Source organism: Pseudopodoces humilis, chromosome 1 (assembly GCF_049639895.1).
Source record: "Pseudopodoces humilis isolate 2021_Gansu_Grassland_sample_001 chromosome 1, ASM4963989v1, whole genome shotgun sequence".
Classification (NCBI taxonomy): Eukaryota; Metazoa; Chordata; class Aves; order Passeriformes; family Paridae; genus Pseudopodoces; species Pseudopodoces humilis.
This window is the reverse complement of record NC_142200.1, coordinates 102,169,333-102,190,631: the sequence shown is the minus strand read 5'-3', so window position 1 is coordinate 102,190,631 and position 21,299 is coordinate 102,169,333. Positions and strand designations below refer to the sequence as shown.

The 21,299-nt window shown below is 34.8% G+C and overlaps 1 protein-coding gene across 2 annotated transcripts in view; it reads right to left on the bottom strand.

Annotated features, from left to right (window-relative positions):
- Positions 1–21,299, bottom strand: part of CNTNAP2 (contactin associated protein 2) — a 1,024,120-nt gene that overhangs the window by 432,559 nt on the left and 570,262 nt on the right. For both annotated transcript variants that reach the window (XM_005519091.3, XM_088052353.1), the window contains exon 9: positions 18,919–19,068. In XM_005519091.3, the coding sequence (XP_005519148.2) occupies positions 18,919–19,068 (150 nt within the window). The remainder of the gene's footprint in view (positions 1–18,918; positions 19,069–21,299) is intronic.

Sequence of the window (21,299 nt, the reverse complement as noted above, 5' to 3'; positions counted from 1 at the left end):
CCCAGATGAGGTCTAACCAGAGGATAGAAATACATTAACCCCTTCACAAAAAAAAATAATTCTTTTCACAACTATGACTAAAAACGCCCTTTTGCATGACTAACCTTTAAGCCAGGAGAGATATGACAAGCACCTTTACTGACAATATATTCTCAATGATTTCAAATGAAGTAAATACTCTGTAACAGGATGATAAGAGCCTGAGGCTTGGTTTATGTTATTGTTAGCTACCCATAGGGAGCACCTCTTTCACATACGGTCACAGCTCAGGGAATCTGATCCTTTCCTGTAGTTTTAAATATATTTCTTTTCTTCAAAGAACAATTTAACCATATTGAAACAGTCTACTGTCAAAACAACAGGATGTTTTGTCAAGAAACATGAACAATATTAAACATTAAACATAATGCAAGGGTTATCTAAATTAATCCAAACCAATTTAAGCTGGTAGAACACTTAGGAATAATTCCTTTTATTAATCAAATATATTTTAAGTTTCTTGGGCCAGCCTCACCATATTCAGACTTCAGTGAGGACCCTAATTCTTCACATCTCTTTTTGCAGCCCTAGCTTCTGAGAGGTGTAGAATAGAGAAGAAAAGCAAATATTTTAGGACTGCAGTTGTGAAAATACTCCATTAAACTTAGACCAAGAATTTGCAGAGCCCACTCAGTAAAAAGCAATGATTAATTTGGTATTTCAGAGCATTATACTCCCAAATTTTGAATAAAAGAAAATGTTGGCAACACTTTTGTGAAGTCCTGATGTCTGGTCTCTGGTTTGTATCTCAATATTATTTTTTTTCAAGAAATTTAACTGGAAAAATTACAAAATGAACTAATACTCTCAACAGAGCACACAGGAAAGAGACTTAAGCTCACAAAGAAATTTAGGAACAGAGAAAAGAGTAAAATACAAGCTCAAAAAGCATATCAGAAAATGAGCACTTAAACAGCTGTAGGACACTGACTTTCTTACTTGATTTATTGAATACTGCTCTGGAGTTTTCTCCCTCATTTTGTTAAAAAGTTGAGTGCTCATTCATCTTCCCTGCACTATTTAATAATGTGAGAATGAAGTGTGTCATCTTCACTAATATCACAACTTTTATTTCATCACCCATTTTCTTCAGGGCCAGAAGAACTTCCCCTGATTCAGTTTACTAGGGCTACAGACTAGTTTTACTCCATGTTGACTGAGCAAGAAATCAATGGATGATGCATTTGCACCTCAGTGAATCACCTAATTAGCTGCTTTCTAAAAATGAAATAAGTTAATTACATACAACATTTTCAGTAAGATGAAAAGATAGCAAATTCACTTTGCCAAGAAAATTCCTTATTTCGACCACAGATCACTGCTGTCTTTATTCCATCTGTATTTTCTATTTTGTAGCTATTGCTCATCTACTGGAGACATGGAGATGAAGGCCATGTAAGCATGGTTGTTTATTGTGGGCCCATAGATTCCAAGCAGGCAGGTTGAAGTATTTCAATGGACCTACACTTACATGTCTCAGCCTTATTAGATGAGGATGATGAATTTAGAGTAGCTTTTCAGCAATTTATAAAATAGGTCTTATTTTTTTGACTATTAAGTATTATATGAATGTGTGCATTAATGCAAAAGAATAAACTGGCAAATGCCCCTTCTGACCAAATAATTGAGCGATATCAAGGAACAATACCAAAATTATTAACTTTGATGACTTTGTCTTCTGTCCAATCGAGCTATAGAACAACTTTTGCATAGAATATGAAATGCCCATGAACACAGGTGAACAACTGGTAGGATGAAATGTCATAATCTCTGAAAACAGAATTAGTTTCCTTCACCCTGAGAGACGACCACATCTCTGTGAGAATATGACTTTGGGTAAACAAAGTAAAGAAACATTCATGTAATGTGTTGTTTTGGTGAGGGTTTTAAGGCCTTCCTTCCAAAATCTTTTATTATACTAAAAAAAAACAACCCATATGATGTAACTTGTGATCCACTAAACTTGCTGCCCAAAGAGAAAGCTGCAAGAACCCAAATTTGATCAGACCTGATACAAGCTACTGTAGCCAAGGGAAAAATTGGAGAGCCACACTCTTTAGAGCTCCTCTAAGTAAAAGTTAAAGTATGAAAATGGATACCTAGAGGCATACACTCAAAGTGTATATAATTGTCAGCTGTCATTCTGATATTGAACTAATTCACTATGAAATTTTCAGCAAATCATTTACAGATGATTTACAGAAGCATCTCCTTAATTTTAATTGCAATTTACTGACAATTTTAGTAATATATAGTATATATATTCTAGGGAATGTTTATTCCTAACACATGCATAGGAAAATAAAGTTTAACAGCAACATTCCTAATTAAGATATAAGCACAGCACAACCCATTTAGTTCCTCATTCTATGGCATCCTTATCAATCCAAAATATCAACTTAATGTATTTTTTGCCTCACCTCTAGTGAATATCATCCTTACAGTGTACATCCTTGCATTACGTTTTTAGCATCTTCATTTCTTTCTGTCAGGTCACTGTGTATTCCTGGGACAGACTAAACTAAGGAAAACAGAAGAGTTGGAAACAGGAAATCTAGATTTATTAAGATGACCCCTTAACAAAGGACTGCTTTCTGCACAGAAAACATTCTTCCTATGTGCAAAATCTCTTCTTTTTCTGTTTGTAGAGGCTGTATTTGCCTTAATGTCAAAGAACTTCTGTGGTACGTGTTTGTGCAGTACAGAAATTATTTCTGAGGTCTTCAGAACGGTCTAGAATTTATTAGGGAAATAGCCCCTGTTGTTGGTGTGATTCAGCCATTAAATAGTGCAATTAACCATCGTGACTCATCAGTCTCTGTCCATTTGTTTGGAAGTACAATAAAAAGAGACACAGGGAGAAACTACTCCATTTAGATTCTAAGCAATACCTGTGTTTTCCAATACACTTTCGACATGATTTTTCACTGTAGTGAAGTTAATAAAAACTCTGCTGGTGCAAAAATGGCCAACTGCATTTAAATCTTTCAGAGATCTTTCCTAAGTGGAGCTATAACACGTTTTTGGGAGGAGTAAAAAATCATCCTGGATTAAAAAGTGTTTCTACATAAAGGCATAGAGGAGATGACTTGGACTAAAATTACATGGAAAGTACATGTTAAAGGAAACATGGGGAAAAAAAACCCAAACAAGATAGATGAGAAAAGTTAATATAGGTAGTTTGGTAACAAGACTGTTCGTACTGACCAGTTACACTTTCTCATCTAATTCTCATGCATCCTCTCTGACTCTCATAAATACATGTGAACTTTTAATTCTGGGTCATCACTAGCATTAGTTCTTCTGACCCATACACTGAAATGTAATTTAAAATTCCAGTGAGGCAGAGTGTGCTTACCTGAAAGTGAAGTTATTTTGCCTTCATCCAAACAAAAACTTATAGTTCAGTATTATATTTGATATTTTTAATTTAATTAATATTGACATATGACACATGCCTGGAATTTGCTGCCTTTTATTTATAAGTACATAAGTATAAGTACATAAGTATAAGTGATTTATAAGTACAAAGTTTCTGTCCTTTTTAAGACAAAGAGTTGCTGACACTACAGTGTGGACCTAAGTTTTAGTGCCAGAAGTAATACGCTATCAGTTCATACCCAACCAGTCCCTGAGAACTTTATGTTTTCATTTAGCTTTCTGAGAGATGGGAAAACATGATAAACCTATCAGAGCTACCATCCCTCACCCTTGCCTGGCAGCCTGGGTGATAGAGCCTGCTTTACATTCCGACACAAGACAAATTAGAGTGCACTGTGCTCAGGCTTCATGCTCCCTTCTTGCCGAGGAAGCAATTCATCTCTTCACGTTGATTGAGCGATACTGAGCAGTGTGTTGGGAAATGGGAGGAGGATGGAGTTGAAAATCATGGGGAGGGAAGGCACGGGAGAAGAAGAACAGTAGAAAGGATTCTGACTAAGGAATTCAGAGCCTCATAATCAGCCCCCAGGTAAAAAAAGCATGATAATGCGCAGAGGCAGAATAAGAGGTATAGACACATTCTCAAAAATGCATTTCCATTAATTAAAAATTGAATATGTTTCTAAAAACAGATTAAACCAGATAATGAAGGGGGAGAAATTAAAAGATGTAGGTATATAAGTAAGAAAAGGATGTCTGAATTGAAAAATGAAGTAAAGGACTCATCTAACTCATCATTATTCTATACTGTAGACAGCTGCCAAATGACTAAGGGTATGGCACCATAATCAGGTACCCTGGACACCACCTCTGAGCACTGGAAATTATGAAACGCCACTGACAGCCTTGATTGTCTTATCTGCCCCCCCCAAAATGATGTGTCCATACTATTCTTTGACATCTCTATTTCAGATGTGCACAAATATACTGTATTAGTACCTGCAGAGTTCAACTCCTTCATGTATCACAAAATATTTTGAGTCACTTTTCCTTCAACTTTCAAGACAGATTGGGGCACACACTGATTAAGAATTTAAATAATTTTTATCCTTCATATTTAAAGTCTCACATAAGGTAATAATTTTATTTAAAAGAAATGCAAACCCATAGTATGCAATAAAATAATAAAAACAAACTGGCCCATTAATCACTCCTTAAAAAAAATGTTATCCTGTCATTAGCATGAAGTTAGACAGCAATAGAAAGTGGTATGTATTCCTTCCATCATACTGTTCTATGTAAACACAAAATTTGCTCATACTGACCTGGTAAGACAATACATAAAAAAGCTTTAATTTATTTTCACAGAATTTATTTTGTTTTACAGTATGGACAGTGTTCTGATCACTAAGAGCTGAGCATTTTTCAGTAAGATTTAAGCAATTTAATGACATTTCTATTATGCTGCAAGAGTAAGCATGTTAAGACTGTAATTTTTCATATAATTCGAAGTGATATTTTAAGTATGACATGCTTATTTTCTTCCCCCAAATGTTACTTCATCATGTATCCCTCATATTTTGGCAATGATTCTATGAAATTTGGCAGCATCAGTACATCACGAGGCCTCATGGTAAAATAAAGGTCCATCCCTTGGCAACTGCTAAGGTTAAATCTGTTTCATTATTGAAATACTCAATACAGCACATTTGAAGTCTTTCATGGCTGTTTCTACCACCATCAATCAATTTGCAAACTAGATTTTGAGATATGCAAATATATAACTCGACACAAACACCCTTAGAAAAAATACTAGGTTGGTTTTTCTTATAGTTTATCTACCTTTATATGTTGTGAAATAAAGCAAATGAAATACTGAAGTATATTCCTATTACTCTCTCTGTATACAATTGCTATTTAGGAGAAAGAAGAAACTCTCAGGCAATTATAAAATATCTATTTTATCTTCTTTATTCTTCTTTGGTTAAAAAATTAGCCTTCTCTCAGTTTAAAACAAAGTTCTCCTTGTCTGTTAGTAAAACAAAAAATCATTCCATTTTATGTTTACCTAAAATTATTTCATTCTTGAACACAACACCCTTTTTATTATTAGATATTTTATTAATACAAATCTCCTTCTATAATCTCTGTACTGCTTGTCAAAAACATACTAATAAGCAAGAAGATTCAGTCACATTACTCTTTCAAGAATATTAATTTCAGTGCATCTTCAAAGCATATTCCCAGATTTGTCATCTTTATCCCTTGTGCATGAGATGATTAATTTTTAATAACGCTAGTATCAATAACAATAACTGAAAATTTGATTTGCATTGTGTCATAAATCTAAACTGACTCAGAAATACCCTTTAAAGAAGTCTAGTAATAAGTCTCTCAGATTGTAATTTATTTAAGTGGAACCCTAAGTAATTTACCAGAAGACATGTATGCGACAACTGTTTTCCTTGGAGAAAAACATCAGCAAATTATTCAAAAAGGAAATGATAAAATTCTTGCACTTACTCATTATATTAATTAATTCTGAATTTTATCAGTAAATATATAAGTTCTTTTCACTTCACAAACTGAACTTATATTAGCAATCACAAGGACATCCTGTTTAAGTTCCTTCCGTAAGTCACATCGTATTGTCCTTTACACAGCTGTGTCTTTTTTTGTAGCTAACTCATCTTTAACTCATTTGGAAATCAAATTATGATGCTTTTTACTGCCCTTATACTCGTGCATATGTATGTATGTATGATGTATATGTGTGTGTACATGTATATATATACATTTGTATACATTTGTGCATATACATAATTTGCAATCCATGATGTTTGGAAAGCGCATAAACCTTCTAAAATGGGACAAATCACATTAAACATCATTCTAAATCTAACAAACAAAGTGAAGTCTCAAACTATGCTTTTTCATAGAACTCATCCTTTTTTATGCAGTATTACTTTTACAAAAGCTCAAATTCCAAAATTGATAAAAGAACATAAACCATTTTCAGTAAATATGTAGTCACTGGGGCTTCAAATGAACTTTTAATAATTATTTGTAGTAATAAATATTTAGGACTTGAATATTCAAGGATAAGTAATGCATTAGTACTGGGAATAGAGCCAATTGTATTGTCCACAGTCAATTTTTAATTAGTCACCCTCAAATTAGTATTTTAATGTAATTTTGTAGTTAGCTGAACTGAACAGCAGATATTAAATGACTTGCTAAGGGTCACATACAGCCATACTGCAATATATTGAACCCTCCCCAAATCTCTAGCTTTATTTCCACTGGGGTAGATTTTTAAGAGCATAAGAGGGAAATCTACATTTGTCTTTCAATTTTTAATTTAGGCCAGCAAATAAACTATCAGAAAAGTCAAATAAACCCTTATTATCAACTAAGATAAGAATAAAAATTTTTCACCAGAGATACAAAGTGATACCACAATGTTAAGGAAGCATGTTTAGGAAATTTGAATTTTAATGAAGGAATATAATAATTTAAAAATTAGAAATGATGCTTCACTGTAACAAACACATTGAAGAGTAGTAGGGTGCATTAAATGAAGAACAAAACTTTGACTGGAGCAGAAAATGCCATCATAAAGTTCATGCAGATTAAAGCATTCACCTCAGGTGGATCTGATAATGGGGTGCAGGAAAAGGGAATGGGATATACTCATGCAACTCTTTAAATTGGATATTTTTTTTTTCTTTCCAATATATAATTTTAGTGTAAACTCTACACATATAAAAATATAATTCCTAATTAATTTTATTTTTGAATGGTCCATGCACTTTGTAGAATCCCTCTTTTATTTTCATTATAAGCAAAGTATTTTTAAAACAGTCTTAAGCTTATGATGAAAACAAAATAGTTCTAATTATTTCACTAACCAAGAACATCTTACACACAGTTTGCAACCTTCTGATATGTTGAAAGTTAATGAAACAGCAGATCAATAAGATTAGAAATGTGAGTCCCAATCATTGTGATCTGCAGAGCAGTAAACTCCAAGGCTGTTTCTGAAACTGCTAATAATCAGATTCTTCCTGCCCTTGCATCTCCTGAAATAGCAAGGCAGAAAATTGAGTGAATTTTTAAAATGAGACTAGTTTCAGCCCAGTTTCATAAAAAATTATGGGTAAAGAAGAATGCTCTCTATGTCACACTCCAAATAATAAAGAAGACGTTGGATGAAACAAATTTCCTTAAGAATGCTCTCTGAATGTTGGTATCACCCTCCTCAAAGGATTTCCATTTTTTTGCAGCTCAGTAAAATCTGAGTTAGTTCTGAAATTCCATCAGAGTGCATACACATTTGTTCTTGCCTGTGAAAACAAATCTAAAAGGAGAAATACAAAGACTTGGATAGCTGCCTCGCTGTAATGACGTGCTGAGAATACATTCATTAGTCAGAGTCTTTCTCAAATACATTCAGCTAAAGAATAAAATGTAACCTACAGTAACTGCTAATACATTTGCAATAGCAGCATTATAATGAATACTTCCAAAATATATTAGAATTATGGTAAACTTCTTTGACCCAATTAAGGAAAGTTTTACTGCAAAATTTCCAAGGAGATCCTTGGTTGCTGTACTTTTCTGCTTTCTCAATCAAATGTGACTTTTGAAAATCTGTCTTTATTAATTTTAAATTACTGGGTCATTCAGATGCCACGATATTAATTAAACAAGGTATGTATGCAAACCAAATCAATTTTTTGAGTGCCTGAATATAACTCTGAAAGTCATAGATGACAAGCTAAAAAGACCTTGCATGTGGCATAATCTAGTAAGTACTTTCCTACTACAAGTCCAAGCATGGAACAGAGACAAATACAAAACTCTTCAGTTTTCACATGCTTGCAATGAAATTCAGGATTTTTTTCCTGCAGGTGGATTGTACCAACAACGGATTTTTCATCTTTGTTTGAACTTCAAAATGCTGAAACACTAAATAAAATTTGTTCTGTTGAACACATTTTTAGTGACTGCACATGTATGCACATGTGGTTGTGTCATTTTGTAGAACCATCCCAGTGGTTTATGGCACATTTCAAAAGGAATTTTTGACTAAACAAGAATTCCACTTTACCAAATGACAGGTGGATAAGATATTTTTATATTTCTGGCCACTAACGAGATATGACTACAGTCTTTTTGCTAATATTTGTAGGATTCTTGAAAAGATCACTCAATGCATTTATAAAGACCTGTCCTATTTGACTTTTGTTGAGATAATAAATACAATAAAATCTCTTTTAAAATGAAATAGGAATATATAAATGACAAAAAAGAGCCCCACTCTTCTCAGAAAGATTTAAGCTTAATTTATTATTCCAGTTTTATAATTCTTCAGTGACCTTTTTTCAATGTGCATCAAGATATGCAGTATTCCATCTTTGTGCTGTCTCAAGATTTTTCATCAAGCATCTACAGAATAACTGAGTCACTACCAGCATAAGTACTGTTTATTCACTCCATGATTTTTAAGACTTTCAAATAATAAAAAGCTCGTCCTTTCAAGTTATGTTTTTCCCCTGTACTTCAGCCAAGTTCTTAATAAAAGGCAATAGTGAATGTGCAATCAAAAGAAAAAAGCAACATGGAAAAGCTCTTATTAAGTCAATAGGGAACACAAATTGCAAAGACAATGAATATAAATAAGGGACTATGAAAAATGCAAGAGGGTCAGACTCTGTGCAACCTATTCCTATGAATGAAAATCATGGGAATATGGGATCTGAACATCTTGTTCCAAAATTCTACTTTTTTTTATTATGATGTACGTGAAACCACAAAAGGCCTAATTAATTATAAAAAAAATAAAATAAAATAATAAAAAAAATTACTCTGAAGCTCCACAGAAAGCTCTAAACTTACAGAATCAAATATAAAAATCAGTTTTCAAAAAACTTATTAAAAAATGCCAAGTAAGAACAGAAAGTGCTTGGGAAAGTCTGGTCAATAAGAATAATAAAAAATTAGGTGTGAGGAGCAGATGAAGCATTTTAAAGCACCACTACAGCTTGCTTCTTTTTGAGGCATCATCTTCTTGGAAAGAGATTCACAGGGAAATATCCTTAGTGCCCTCTAGAGAGTATTTTTGCTGTTATAGATTAAAGCAAAATACTTCCTACACAAATACAAAAATATCATGCACACTGCTACACATAGCACTACTATTTGACTTGATTTTATTGATAAATAGAAGTTTGCTTACCAAAGGATTTTCAGTCACTGTATATTACTAGCTGCAGCCTCTGGTTTTGTTGGACAAGATCAAATGATAAGTATGCAGGTCTCACTCCAGAGGCAGAAAGTCTGTAAAATTACTTCTAAGGATCAGTTGAGCTATGCATACATTTTGTATGATGGGAAATGAACTCAAAGAGACTGAGTGTTCTTTATTTCCATGGAAACTGATCTAGTTTCTCTTTTCTCCAGTTTGTAATATAACCTTGTCAGTGACCATCATCCCTCAGAAGTCTCGTATTTCTTTTCTTCATTCATAAACACAGGATTTTTCTAACAGCTGCATGGTTAGTGTTTATGCTAATTCTCCTACCTAAGAGAATTTTTTCTGCTTTAAAGAACTCCCCCTCCACACACACAACCCCAGCCAAAAATAAATAATAATAATAATAAAAAAAATAGTCAAAGGATTGTGGCCATTCAGTGAATAAGGTGAATGGCAGTGTCTTTTACAGGATTTAATAACCCAAAATAGTCTAGTCATTTGCTAACCACTAATTCCCTCCTAAAGATATCAAGAATATTAAATATTCAGTACTGCATTATCAAACCTTCTCCACCTAAATTAAACTCAAAGCAGACATACTTTGACACTTACAAGGTAATTTGATACAACCTGGGAAGTAAGCCAATTGCCATCAGAAACCCATACTGAAGATTTGTGCATCTCTAACTTGTTACTTTCTGCTGCAAAGTACTATCCAGGTAAGTTCAGTGTTTAGGTGGTGAGTGAAAAACAAGCCTTTAAACCTTCTCTTTCAGCTTCACGGTTCCATTTTGCCAATTTATGCAGATAAATTGGCTCTACACCACTGACTGTGAGATTCAATAAAGTTCTTTCTTTGGAAGATATAAGCCTTTAAAATCTGCTTCATGATTTACAAAAGCATCACTAATAAGTGCTCTTGTTAGAGTTGTAGACTGCCACTTTTATATGATGAGATTTGTTGTCCTCAGTAGAAGGTGATAACAACCTGGGACTGCAGGCATGCAAGGATTTAATTGGCAGCCCTAGACACAAAGTGATACCTGCAGCTTGCTTATATACTAGAAGCAGCAGATAGTAATTATAATTGGACCTCCAATCAGGTTTCATATATGTGACAGAATTTGCAATCAACACTGAGAACTTCTATCAGCACTGAATTCACTCAGACCATACGAGTCAGACAGGCCTTTTTCTAAATAACATATTTTTGTTCTGTTTCCCACTTTCACAAACACTGCATTTGGTGATATCTGGTTTTCTTTCTTCTGTTGTACATTTATGACTCATTAAATCAGATTTCAAAAGTTATTCATGTTCACAATCATCTAGATAAGAAGATTTCTCTGAAAAGTGAATCAGTTGTCTGAATATCGTCAGAATCATTTAGGCAACTTTTTGCCTAAGGCTGTTTACAATATTAACAGGTGCTCATTTACATACTTAAAACATTGAAATGTGACTGAAAATTTGTCTTGTATTTAGAGGTGTGGGAGAAAATAAAGGGAGGAGGCCACCAAGATGATCAGAAGGATTGGCCACATCTCGCATGAGGAAAGGCTGAGAGAACTAGATTTTTCAGCCTGGAAACAGAAAGCTTACAGGTGACCTAACTGTGGCTTTCCAGTACCTGAAGGGAGCCTACAAGGAATATGGAGAGGGATCCTTTACAAGGATGAGGAGAAATAGCTTCAAACTGAAAGAGAAGATGTTTAGATCAGATATTAGGAAGAATTTCCTTACTGTGAGGGTGGTGAGACACTACATCAGGTTTCCCGGAGAAGTTGTGGGTGCCCTGTCCCTGGAAGTGTTTAATGCCAGGTTGGATGGGGTTCTGAGCAATCTGGTGTAGTGGAACACTCCACTGCCCAGGACAGAGGGGTTGGAACTATCATTGACCTTCCCTTCCAATGAAAGCCATTCTATGGTTCCATGATACTATGATTCCATGATTCTATGATTCCATGATTCTGTGATTCTATGACATTAAAGAGAAAATCCACTGAGGAGCATCAGTAAGTCACTCCCCAAAGAAAGGAAAGCCTCTGGAAACAGTATGGTGTGTTGATGGCACCAGGAATTTACCTTTTCTCATTTCTATTTTTTTCTTTCCTGTGTAGATGTGTTGAATTGTGGCTGTGGACATTAAGCACACACATACACCTAACAGCCAGGACACCCTTTAGAAATAGTTAAACTTGGTAGAAGTGTTATTCAAGTATTAATTAGCATTCTCTACTACTTAGAAGTATAAATATTTTCCCACAACAGAAAAACATATGTTTCACATCACAAAGCATATTATTTTTCACATCACAATTTAACACACACACACACAGACATATTTGTGACTCCTAATGCCATCAATAGATTACATTGTTTTTAGTGTTCTAAAACCACAGAGCTCTAATCAGTACTGACTAGTGGTTAGTACTGGTTAACTGACTCGATCTTCTCGAGTGTGGCCCGGCTAGCTCAGTGATGAGGTTTCTCTTCACTCGAGTTTCGAGCCAGCATATGTTTGTGGGGTTCACTGATTTTCTTCAAGAATCCAAGTCTATAGAGCGAGTAAAGAAATCAGGGGGGGACTCTCTCTCTGGTTTGCATTCCACAGTTTATTTCTGTGAAGGGGAATCCAAAGGACGAGAGACCAAGGATTTGGGGTTTGGGGGGGTCTCTTTTAACAGGGTTTCTCGGAGGGAGGGAACATCAGAGAGGGAACCAATTATTTTTCTCAGTTAGTACATCTTACAAACTTTCTACAAATCAAGGTTACACACGCCAAGATAAAAAATAACAGACACCAACTTCTTCAAATGCCCACAAAGGTGTGGGAGTATTCTGTACAGAGGGGCAGAGGGGAGAGAGGGGGGGCTTGGTTTCCTGGCAACACAGGGGGGAAAGAAAGGGAAGGCAAGGTAAGCATGCCCTCTCAGCTTCCATAGTTTAGAGGCATTCTGGGACAGGAAAAAGTTACAAACTTCCGTGTAGGAAAGAAGAGTTCTCTTCTCCCAACCCCGTGCTTTCCTGGGCTAAAGAAACTTCAAGCAGCTGGAAATGCCAGCGGGGTCCTCTCTTTACTCTATCCGGCCTCTCGCCGTGGGGCTGAGGAGAGAAACTTCAGTAACCATGGTAACCTGACGCCAGGTAAACAGGAGAAAGAGAAGCTGGGGGGGAATCACAACTAAAAGATGGGAAAAGATACATTTCAGGCTATCAACTACAACAGTTAACATTCCTATGAACTTTCATCGCTTCTCGAAATGCCTACCCTTCCCCTCCTATCAGTATTTTTTCATTTACTGGTACCAAAACCCTTGTTGCTTGACCTAATAAAGGAGGGCCATATAGAATGCAGGTATAATTTTCACTTTTGGGTGTGTCTCCAATAGCTTTCTTCCGGGTCTTCAACAGAAATTTCCTTCTCCAAAAACCCTTTCTTTAGAAGAAGCATGGATAATTTTTACAAGTTCTTTTCCTTTCCATCTGTAGTCAAGATCTATACTGGGTAGGGAATTTACTCTATTTTTATTTGAATTTTCTGGAATATTTAGAGACTGGAACAATTTGCTTCAGACTAGGACTCAGGAAGCAGTATGACTACTATACTTATTGAAAAAGAAAATAAATAATATACTCACAGAGTAAGAGACAATAGAGTCTCCATAAAGTCAATTTACTCCTTCCACTGTCCATGCAGGTTTACTTTCTATGGTACATATTATTCCTCATTCTTTGTTCTTTCTTGGTTTTAAATGTCAATAAGAGTAAAGAAAATGTATTGAAAAATTTGATGCACTCTTTTCTGCTGCAAACATTTGCTTTAGTGCCTCCAAGAAAATAAAGTAAAAGAGATTAAGTTCTTATGCTTTATTTTTTGAGAAACATCTTGATATATATTCTGTGGCTAACATCTTCAGCTTAACAAGAGATTTATGTTGTAACAAGGAGAACATTTTTAAGTCTTCATCCATTTATATTTCAGTGGATAGACATTTCTCATATTTAATAGGTCTTTGCTCAAAAGCTGAAGTTATCCAGCAAGACTCATGCCCTCATACATACATTCCTAAACTGCCATTACCATGCATTTCATCTTTTATTTGCTTGCACATTGTACCAGCTTTCTCTCTGCACCTGTTTTTCTTCAGGACATCAGTCTATCCCCAGTATTTCTGCTTGTACTGTTGCATAAAATGTGTTGGTTAACAGGCATATTGGCATACTATAACATCACCAACATTACTGAAAATTAATCACAGAAAGTCACCATTATTTTACTTGGTCTCATTTGTCTAACCTTCAAATTATTTGAATGAAATTAAAAAAAAAATTAAACATGATGAAAAAAGCATAAATCTCAAAGAGTTAATGGGAAATGATGATCAATGCCCCTTCAGTTCTGTAAGTTGTATAAAAGGAATGTGAATTTAGTCATGTTTCCTCATTGATAGTACAAGAGAGCTGATGAAATAATAAGAATTTCAATCATGTACTAAATATGAGAGAGAGGTTTATAATTTCCTGTCATCTAATTTTTTCTTTTACTTGCTACAAGCATTTCTTTTCTTTTGCTTATGTTTATAAATTTTGCATATCTGCATTCTTTGCTCATGTATTGACTTATAAACATTCCAGATTTAACAATCCAAGGTACGAGGGCTGTTAAAATATATGACCCATTCCAATTCTTTTATTTTCATTTCATGTGTTTACCATTATTTCATAGGTCTGACTTGGGAGAATACCTGAAGATGAATGTTGAAGACACACAAAAATCACATTATATCCTGAGTTACTTGGAATTCCCTCGATGTTCTCCTCATGGATTTGTATTTGAGTTTACAGTGAAGTTATCATCATGAAAGATTTCAAAACACATTCAACACTCTTTCCGCAAGAAATGCAAATTTGAGCATCCTGTCCTGTGGTCATACCTGCAAAGGAAAACCCAAACTCCCACAGACAACAAATGGACAGCAAAACTGAAGTCCTGCCATACTAAAAATCTTCAGAAAAAACAGAAAGCATAAAAACACAACCAAACATCATTGTTACTTTTTCATATGCAAGAAGTTTCAGACTTGCAAGGATGAAGTCAGCAGGGACTTTTTAATTTTTCAGGTAACAGATAACATGGATTGCTGGGTCTCATTTATTTGTTGTGACACCTAAATTCTCAACTTTGGTTTTGCTGAACAAATTTGAATTTGCACTACAGAAATGTGCCCCCCTGAAAAAAAAAAAAAAAAAAAAAGAAAAGTGACCCCTTTCTAGCTGATAATATTTGCAATTATGATACTTCAGATGTTTTTTAAATTCCAGTGACACTGCCTAGGAAGTCTGGCCATGACATCTGTTAATGAAAACAATCCATACAATCATAACACTAGGTAACTTGAAAAATTTAGACACATCATACAAAGAACTTTAAGAAGGGAAGGTGCATAGAAGGGTCCAGGAAACGTGAAACACAGGAAGATAATTTTTCTCCTAAAATTCCCTCCTTCCATCACCTCTGATTTTATGGACTTTTAGACCAACACAACTTTTAAAAACAAATTCTACTCCAGGAGCAACACTTCACAAGTTTTTGCAGAGAAAAGGGAAGACTTTCTATACACCTCAGCCTGGTCACATAGGAAACTTACTGCATACTCCCCTCATCTTTGGTAGTCGGGAAAAGCAGCAAGAGTGGATTGACTGATGATTCTAGCCTATCTTTGATCTCAATGAAAATTTAGCACTCATACTAAAAACCCTCCCATCCTTGAGCCAGTGAAAAAGAGAGGGAAAGTGGACACAACTAAAAAGAAATGCCATAGAAACAAGTCAAAATTATGTCTCTAATCAAATATTTCCTATGGACATCAGGAAGCTATTAGATGGTTTGGTGAAAGCTTAGGATGCCTCACAAAAGCCCTTTATCTCCAAGAGTGCAAATGAGGTTAATGGACTCATTTTCACTCTGTGATTCACTTCCTCTGTTCTGTTTCTTTGTTTTATGCAGATAATTGGAAACAACAAAGAAACATCATTCTCTAGAGCTTAGTAGGGAAGGGAAGTTCATTTCTTACCAAAAACACAAATTTAAGAGAAGAAAAAGAAGGAAAATAAAACCAGTGGGCAGAAAATAATAGTTATACAGAAGGGTAATAGGCAATTAGCACCCACCCTCCCACATTCACACAATCTACAGAAATGGCACATCTTGCAGCTTCCCCTAACTCTTTAGGCTTGAATAAAACATCACTACTGTCTGTCCCTTGGGAGGATCTCAGTATTGCTGGGAGATGGCACTGGAGAGGCACAAAGCAAGGGGGAAAAAAAGATGTTAACGGTACTGAACATATTTCTCTGACAGAGAAATAAAGAATAATCTTATTATTTACTTACAGTTTTTCAAAACTAGAAAAGTTAGTCCTATGAGCAGAGGTCACAAAATATTCTGATTTCCACATCTCCTTTATACAAATATTACTTCATGTGTTGTAAAAATCTGGCTCTGCTGGTCAATGAAAAGCATTTTAAGAAGATATTGTACCGCAGTGTTGAAATGCAACTTGTAAATCTTTTCTTCAGCAAGGTCAATAACATTGTCTACAGTATATGTCTGTTGTATTGACACCAAGAAACAGGAAAATAAAGAGGCTCCCTTATTTTGGAATCAGAGAAAAGGAAGGTTTGGGGAACAAAACACTTGCATACCTATAGTAGTCCTTTCAGAGATGAAACAGGCCATCAAAGATTGTTCAGAGCATGCTAGAAATGCTATACAGTCTCTCCAAACACAAATTTAATGGACTGAGCTTTCTCAGTATTTTGAAAGGACAATAAGTATATCAGTGGGTTTGGATGAATATCATACCACTGCAATCTTTAAATCATCTCATTTAACTTCTTCATCTCTTATATATATATTTCATAATACAAAGGTTTGAATGGGGTAAATATCTGTAAATATCGTATTCATTTTTTAGCAAAGAAATCTAGATTCATTTTCACAATGAAAACATATCATCACCAAAGAATTGATAATTAGTTCTTCTAGCCATCTAGCATTGTGCAGATGGCTACTAGCCTCTGAATTCAAGAAGCTCACTTCTTAACCAACTATGTGTATTTGCAGCAAAGAAGTGTTTGATGCTTTCTTATCTGAACTTATTCCTAAGGAAACTAATGAAAATATCTTAGTTGACCATCTGGCCCAAATGTTTGAGGTTCCCCATGATTCTCCTTCTCTGCAGCCTCTTCTTACAAATGTTATTTTTTAAAAGCCATGACTTGGAGTGCTTCTGAAGACAAGTAAGGAGGGACATGTACATTTGGAGGGAATAGAACAAAAAATACCTTTGTCTTTTAAGATGCAGGTCATGAATATAAAGAGTAGGTTTCTAACATGCATCCAAAAGACTGTCTTCAAGTTGCAGTCTTTAATATCTTATTTATATATATATATATATATATAACATACATTTATATAGCAATATTAATGTGGAAACATAATATTAGAAATGGGTTTATAGATTAAACTTCCTCAGATTCAGCTTCGGACAGTAAATGTGAGTAGGTATAGTATTGCAAAGGCAGATTTTGAAATAAATATGGGGCATGAAGGTTAGGACACCACTGTTCTTTTGACATAACTTTAGAAGACTTTTTAAAGGATGAAAGACACTAAGGAAAAACAAACACCCCGCAGTTTGTGTAACAGGACTGTGTATTTGCATGAACAGATGTGGGAATGAGACATCAGGGAATTCGTGATTGACTTCCATGTCCCACTAGAACTATATCTGAATGCATGCTTGTTTTTTTTTATGGAAAATGGTGGAATTTTAAAGTACAGGTCAGCAATCACAAATCAAGCAGATTTCATAGTCCAGCTGAAATGACAACAAATCAACCTGACTTTTGACCAAGAAAGGGTATAAAAACTACCTGGAGAAACTAGACAATCTATCCCTCAAAGACATAGAAACAGAGATAAAAGGCATTTCAGAAGAAATCAATCAATCTCTCTCCAGAAATGTAATAGTGATCTAGGGATTTTACCTATCAAAATTAACAGAATTTAACACTTGATGTATTATGTACAGCATTTCTTCTCATTGTCTCCTGTGTGTGCTTTATGACTTCATTTAATTAGAATGTCACAGACTTCTGACAAATTGAACATACTACGTTTTGACAACAAAATAATTTTCACACTTTTACATGTGGAAACTGGCTATACTAGGACTCTTCTTTGAGACAATAGGCTAAGAAAAATCAGTATTAGCTGAATTACAAATATTGGAAAATATGCATATTGCAGCAACAGGAAGTTTAATTCTTGTGACAGACCAACTTTAATTTGATAACAATGAAATTAAAATAACCTTGAAATTGCTGTTTTTCCTTTCTACTTGGAGTACATATAACACAAAATTTTCCATTCCTTGGGTAATGTTATAACTATTTATATTATCAGATTTATATTTTATTTTTATTAGACATGCACCTTGTAAGTTTGAAAGAAATAAATTTTTAACACTGATAAATTCTGCTTTTAAAGTTTATGTTCTCTGTCTGAAGAATTCATGTTCAAGGTTAAATATGTAGCACACTTCAAAAGTGCAACCTGCATTTTTTTTGATCAAAAATATTTTTGATGTACAAACACACTTTTCAATATAGGAATTTAAATGTAAATTTTAAAAATCCAAGAGTTTTGGTGACATTTTTTAATTTTTATAGACACTAACTTAGAAGACCAAGCCAATAAATATTGGAGGCACAATTTTTAAGAACCCATTTTTAGTATATGGACTGTCAAAAGACAAAAATACTGAACCATCTAAGGATTCAACCTATGAAAGCTTCTCCATTACCCACAATCATGACAGCACTTAAAAATCAGGAAAAAGATAAGACCTGTTCTGAACAATCATTTATATTTTTTTCCTCTTCAGGATTTCAAACTTAAAAATTTAGGTTTATTTCTATACTTGGTGCCTTTTGTTCAAACTATTAAGAGTCCCCTTTCTCTGAAATGTTCAGAGACCTGAGATATCATTGCAAGTTAGATTGAAAGTGAAATTAATTTTAGTATTTTATTATTTGACGAGCAGTACCTAGGCTTTTAACCCATAATAAGATCCATATAAATAAATTACATCCTGGACTCCAATTCAACTGTTATATAGATTGAAAGACAACAGCACTTTAAGCACATACTTGTTTTGATATTATTTTACCTCCAAAGAAATATTTTTCTCCAGTCTTGACTTGTAGAGGACTGTTAGTTCGAACAGCTGAAGCTTCATCGCCATCAATGGTGAGGACAGCAAAATTTTCCTTAGCCAGGAATCGAACTTCATGCCACTGCCCATCATTGAGACCAGAGCCTATGAAGAACAGAAAATCATTGCAACATTTTACTTGCTCCAATATTTATTATCTCTAAGTATTTCATGTGTCTCTCACAGGCTCGTCATATAAGGTTTAAGGAAGGCTACTGAAGAAATGAAATGATTTTAGTGGGATAACAAGGTATTGTTGCTAAAGTAACTATTTCAGCGAAATCCACATTATATCATAAACACAAGTTTTAAACTACCAAAGTGTATGTGCTTACAGGCATAAGAGTATCTAAGTACTGATGTTATCACTCACCTTTCCTATCAGAAGGCCGTATTCTGCATTATACTAATAGAGAATGTCTTAATTGTTTCTATGATAAAGCTCAGAAGGAAAAGATATCACTTCATTCATTTAACTGTAGTGAGTAACAGTGCCAAAGGGCACATTAGGCTTGTGTTAGGCCTATATCAAGTCAGATATCTCCAAGTAAAGGGAAAGGAATAAAAAGAGGGGAAAAGGCGAGACATTATCACAGAGGAACTGCAAAACCAGCAAATGTCTGAAAACCCCATAATCATAGGGGAGCACCATCCTCCAAGTACGGGCTACAGTGAAGCAGATGGAATTGCTCATTCTTTCACTCACATCCTTTAAAACCCACAGAATTTCTCTGCTTGTAATATTGTCTCTAGCAGCTGGCAGAAGGCCAGTTTGCCTGGCACATGAAGAACTGCCAAAGGGTACTGGTTTGTTCTACTCATTTCCCTGCAGACAGGTTATGTTGGGTCAGCAAGTAAGTAGCAAACGCTGTAGTAAAAGCAAACTGCAAGTTATGGCACCTCTTAAAAGCAACGTTTACTCCACTTAGATTAAGTCACCTTAGCAAAATGTCATTTGCCAAAATAAACCACAATGCAATGTTATAGGCTGTTTCTAAAATTAAGTGGGATGCAAAATGTCAGCAGAAGTATAATGCCAGAAAAATTTTCCAAGTATTCAAAAGGAATGTTACCTTCTATGAACAAAGAATACTTTTCATGGCAAACAGATATATCTTTGATGAATATTTTTTCCTAGTGTTTTAACATCTTAAAATATGAGATCAAGTTAAAATAACATAGGCTGCTCTTAGAATATTCTCAGAAAATTCATTAGTATGAATAAAAGTGGCAGAAACCTCTTGAAAATAAATCAGTAAGAAATGTTACTACTAAATCGTTTAAGTTTATTCAATCTAGAGGAAGAACAGATGAAAGACCTAATATACCAAGTATGAGGGAATTTTCCTTTCTGTTTGCAAGTTATTTTGCTTTTCATTTACATTACATTTGAAAAAGAAACTGAAAAACACAATTATAACCCAAATAAACTTAATAAAGTTAATTTCCACTGACTTAAAAGTCAAAATTTTTACAGCATGTGCTACTACAACTGAAGCTTATCAGACCTTACTTAAAACCCCAATTTTCCAGCCTGAGATGACCTAATATTAAAACATCTATTTTATATTTTTATTGAGGTATTCAACTTGAATACTTGAACTGAATAACAATGACTAGAGACTCCTGGACAAAATTAAGAACTGGGCTATTAAAACACGGGGCACAAAAGCAGTGGCATGAGCTGTTGATCACAAAGGGAGGTGTATCTAAAACACTCTGGAAAGGGGGATATTGCAGAAACCAAGACACATCAGGATATGAGATAAGAAGGTGCACAGCTGAGCACAGCCAAGTCTCTCAACTCCAGGAAAGGAGAGGTGAGGGCAAACAGGACAGAAAAGGCCCTGGAGCAGGAGCAGGGATGGGAGGGGCTCTGGCCACTGAAGCAGAGGAACAGCTCAAAAGAGCAGGAGCAGCAGAGTCCTGGTCTTACCCGTGTCCCCTCCTGTGCTGCTCAGGAACAGGATGTAGAATAATTGTGACTGAGGAAGGTGAGCTTCAAGGAGGATGAAGAAAAGTGTTGTTTTAATGATTGCTTTTGTTTCTCACTACCTAGCTCTCTTTTAACTGGGAATGAACTATATTAATTTTTACAAGCTTAGTCTGTTTCGCTTGAGACTGTAATTGGTACATGATCTTGCAGTCTTTATCTCACTCCATGAACTCCTCAGTCTTATTTTCTTCCCTTGCCCTCTTGAGGAGTGGTAGTGAGAGAGCTCACCCTGACAACTTATGGAGCTAAAGACAGATGACTATGCTACGAAATTGGAAACTTATTGTATTTTATATAATAAGGCTAAGTTCAATATCCTCACCTCTTGAAGATACTCCTT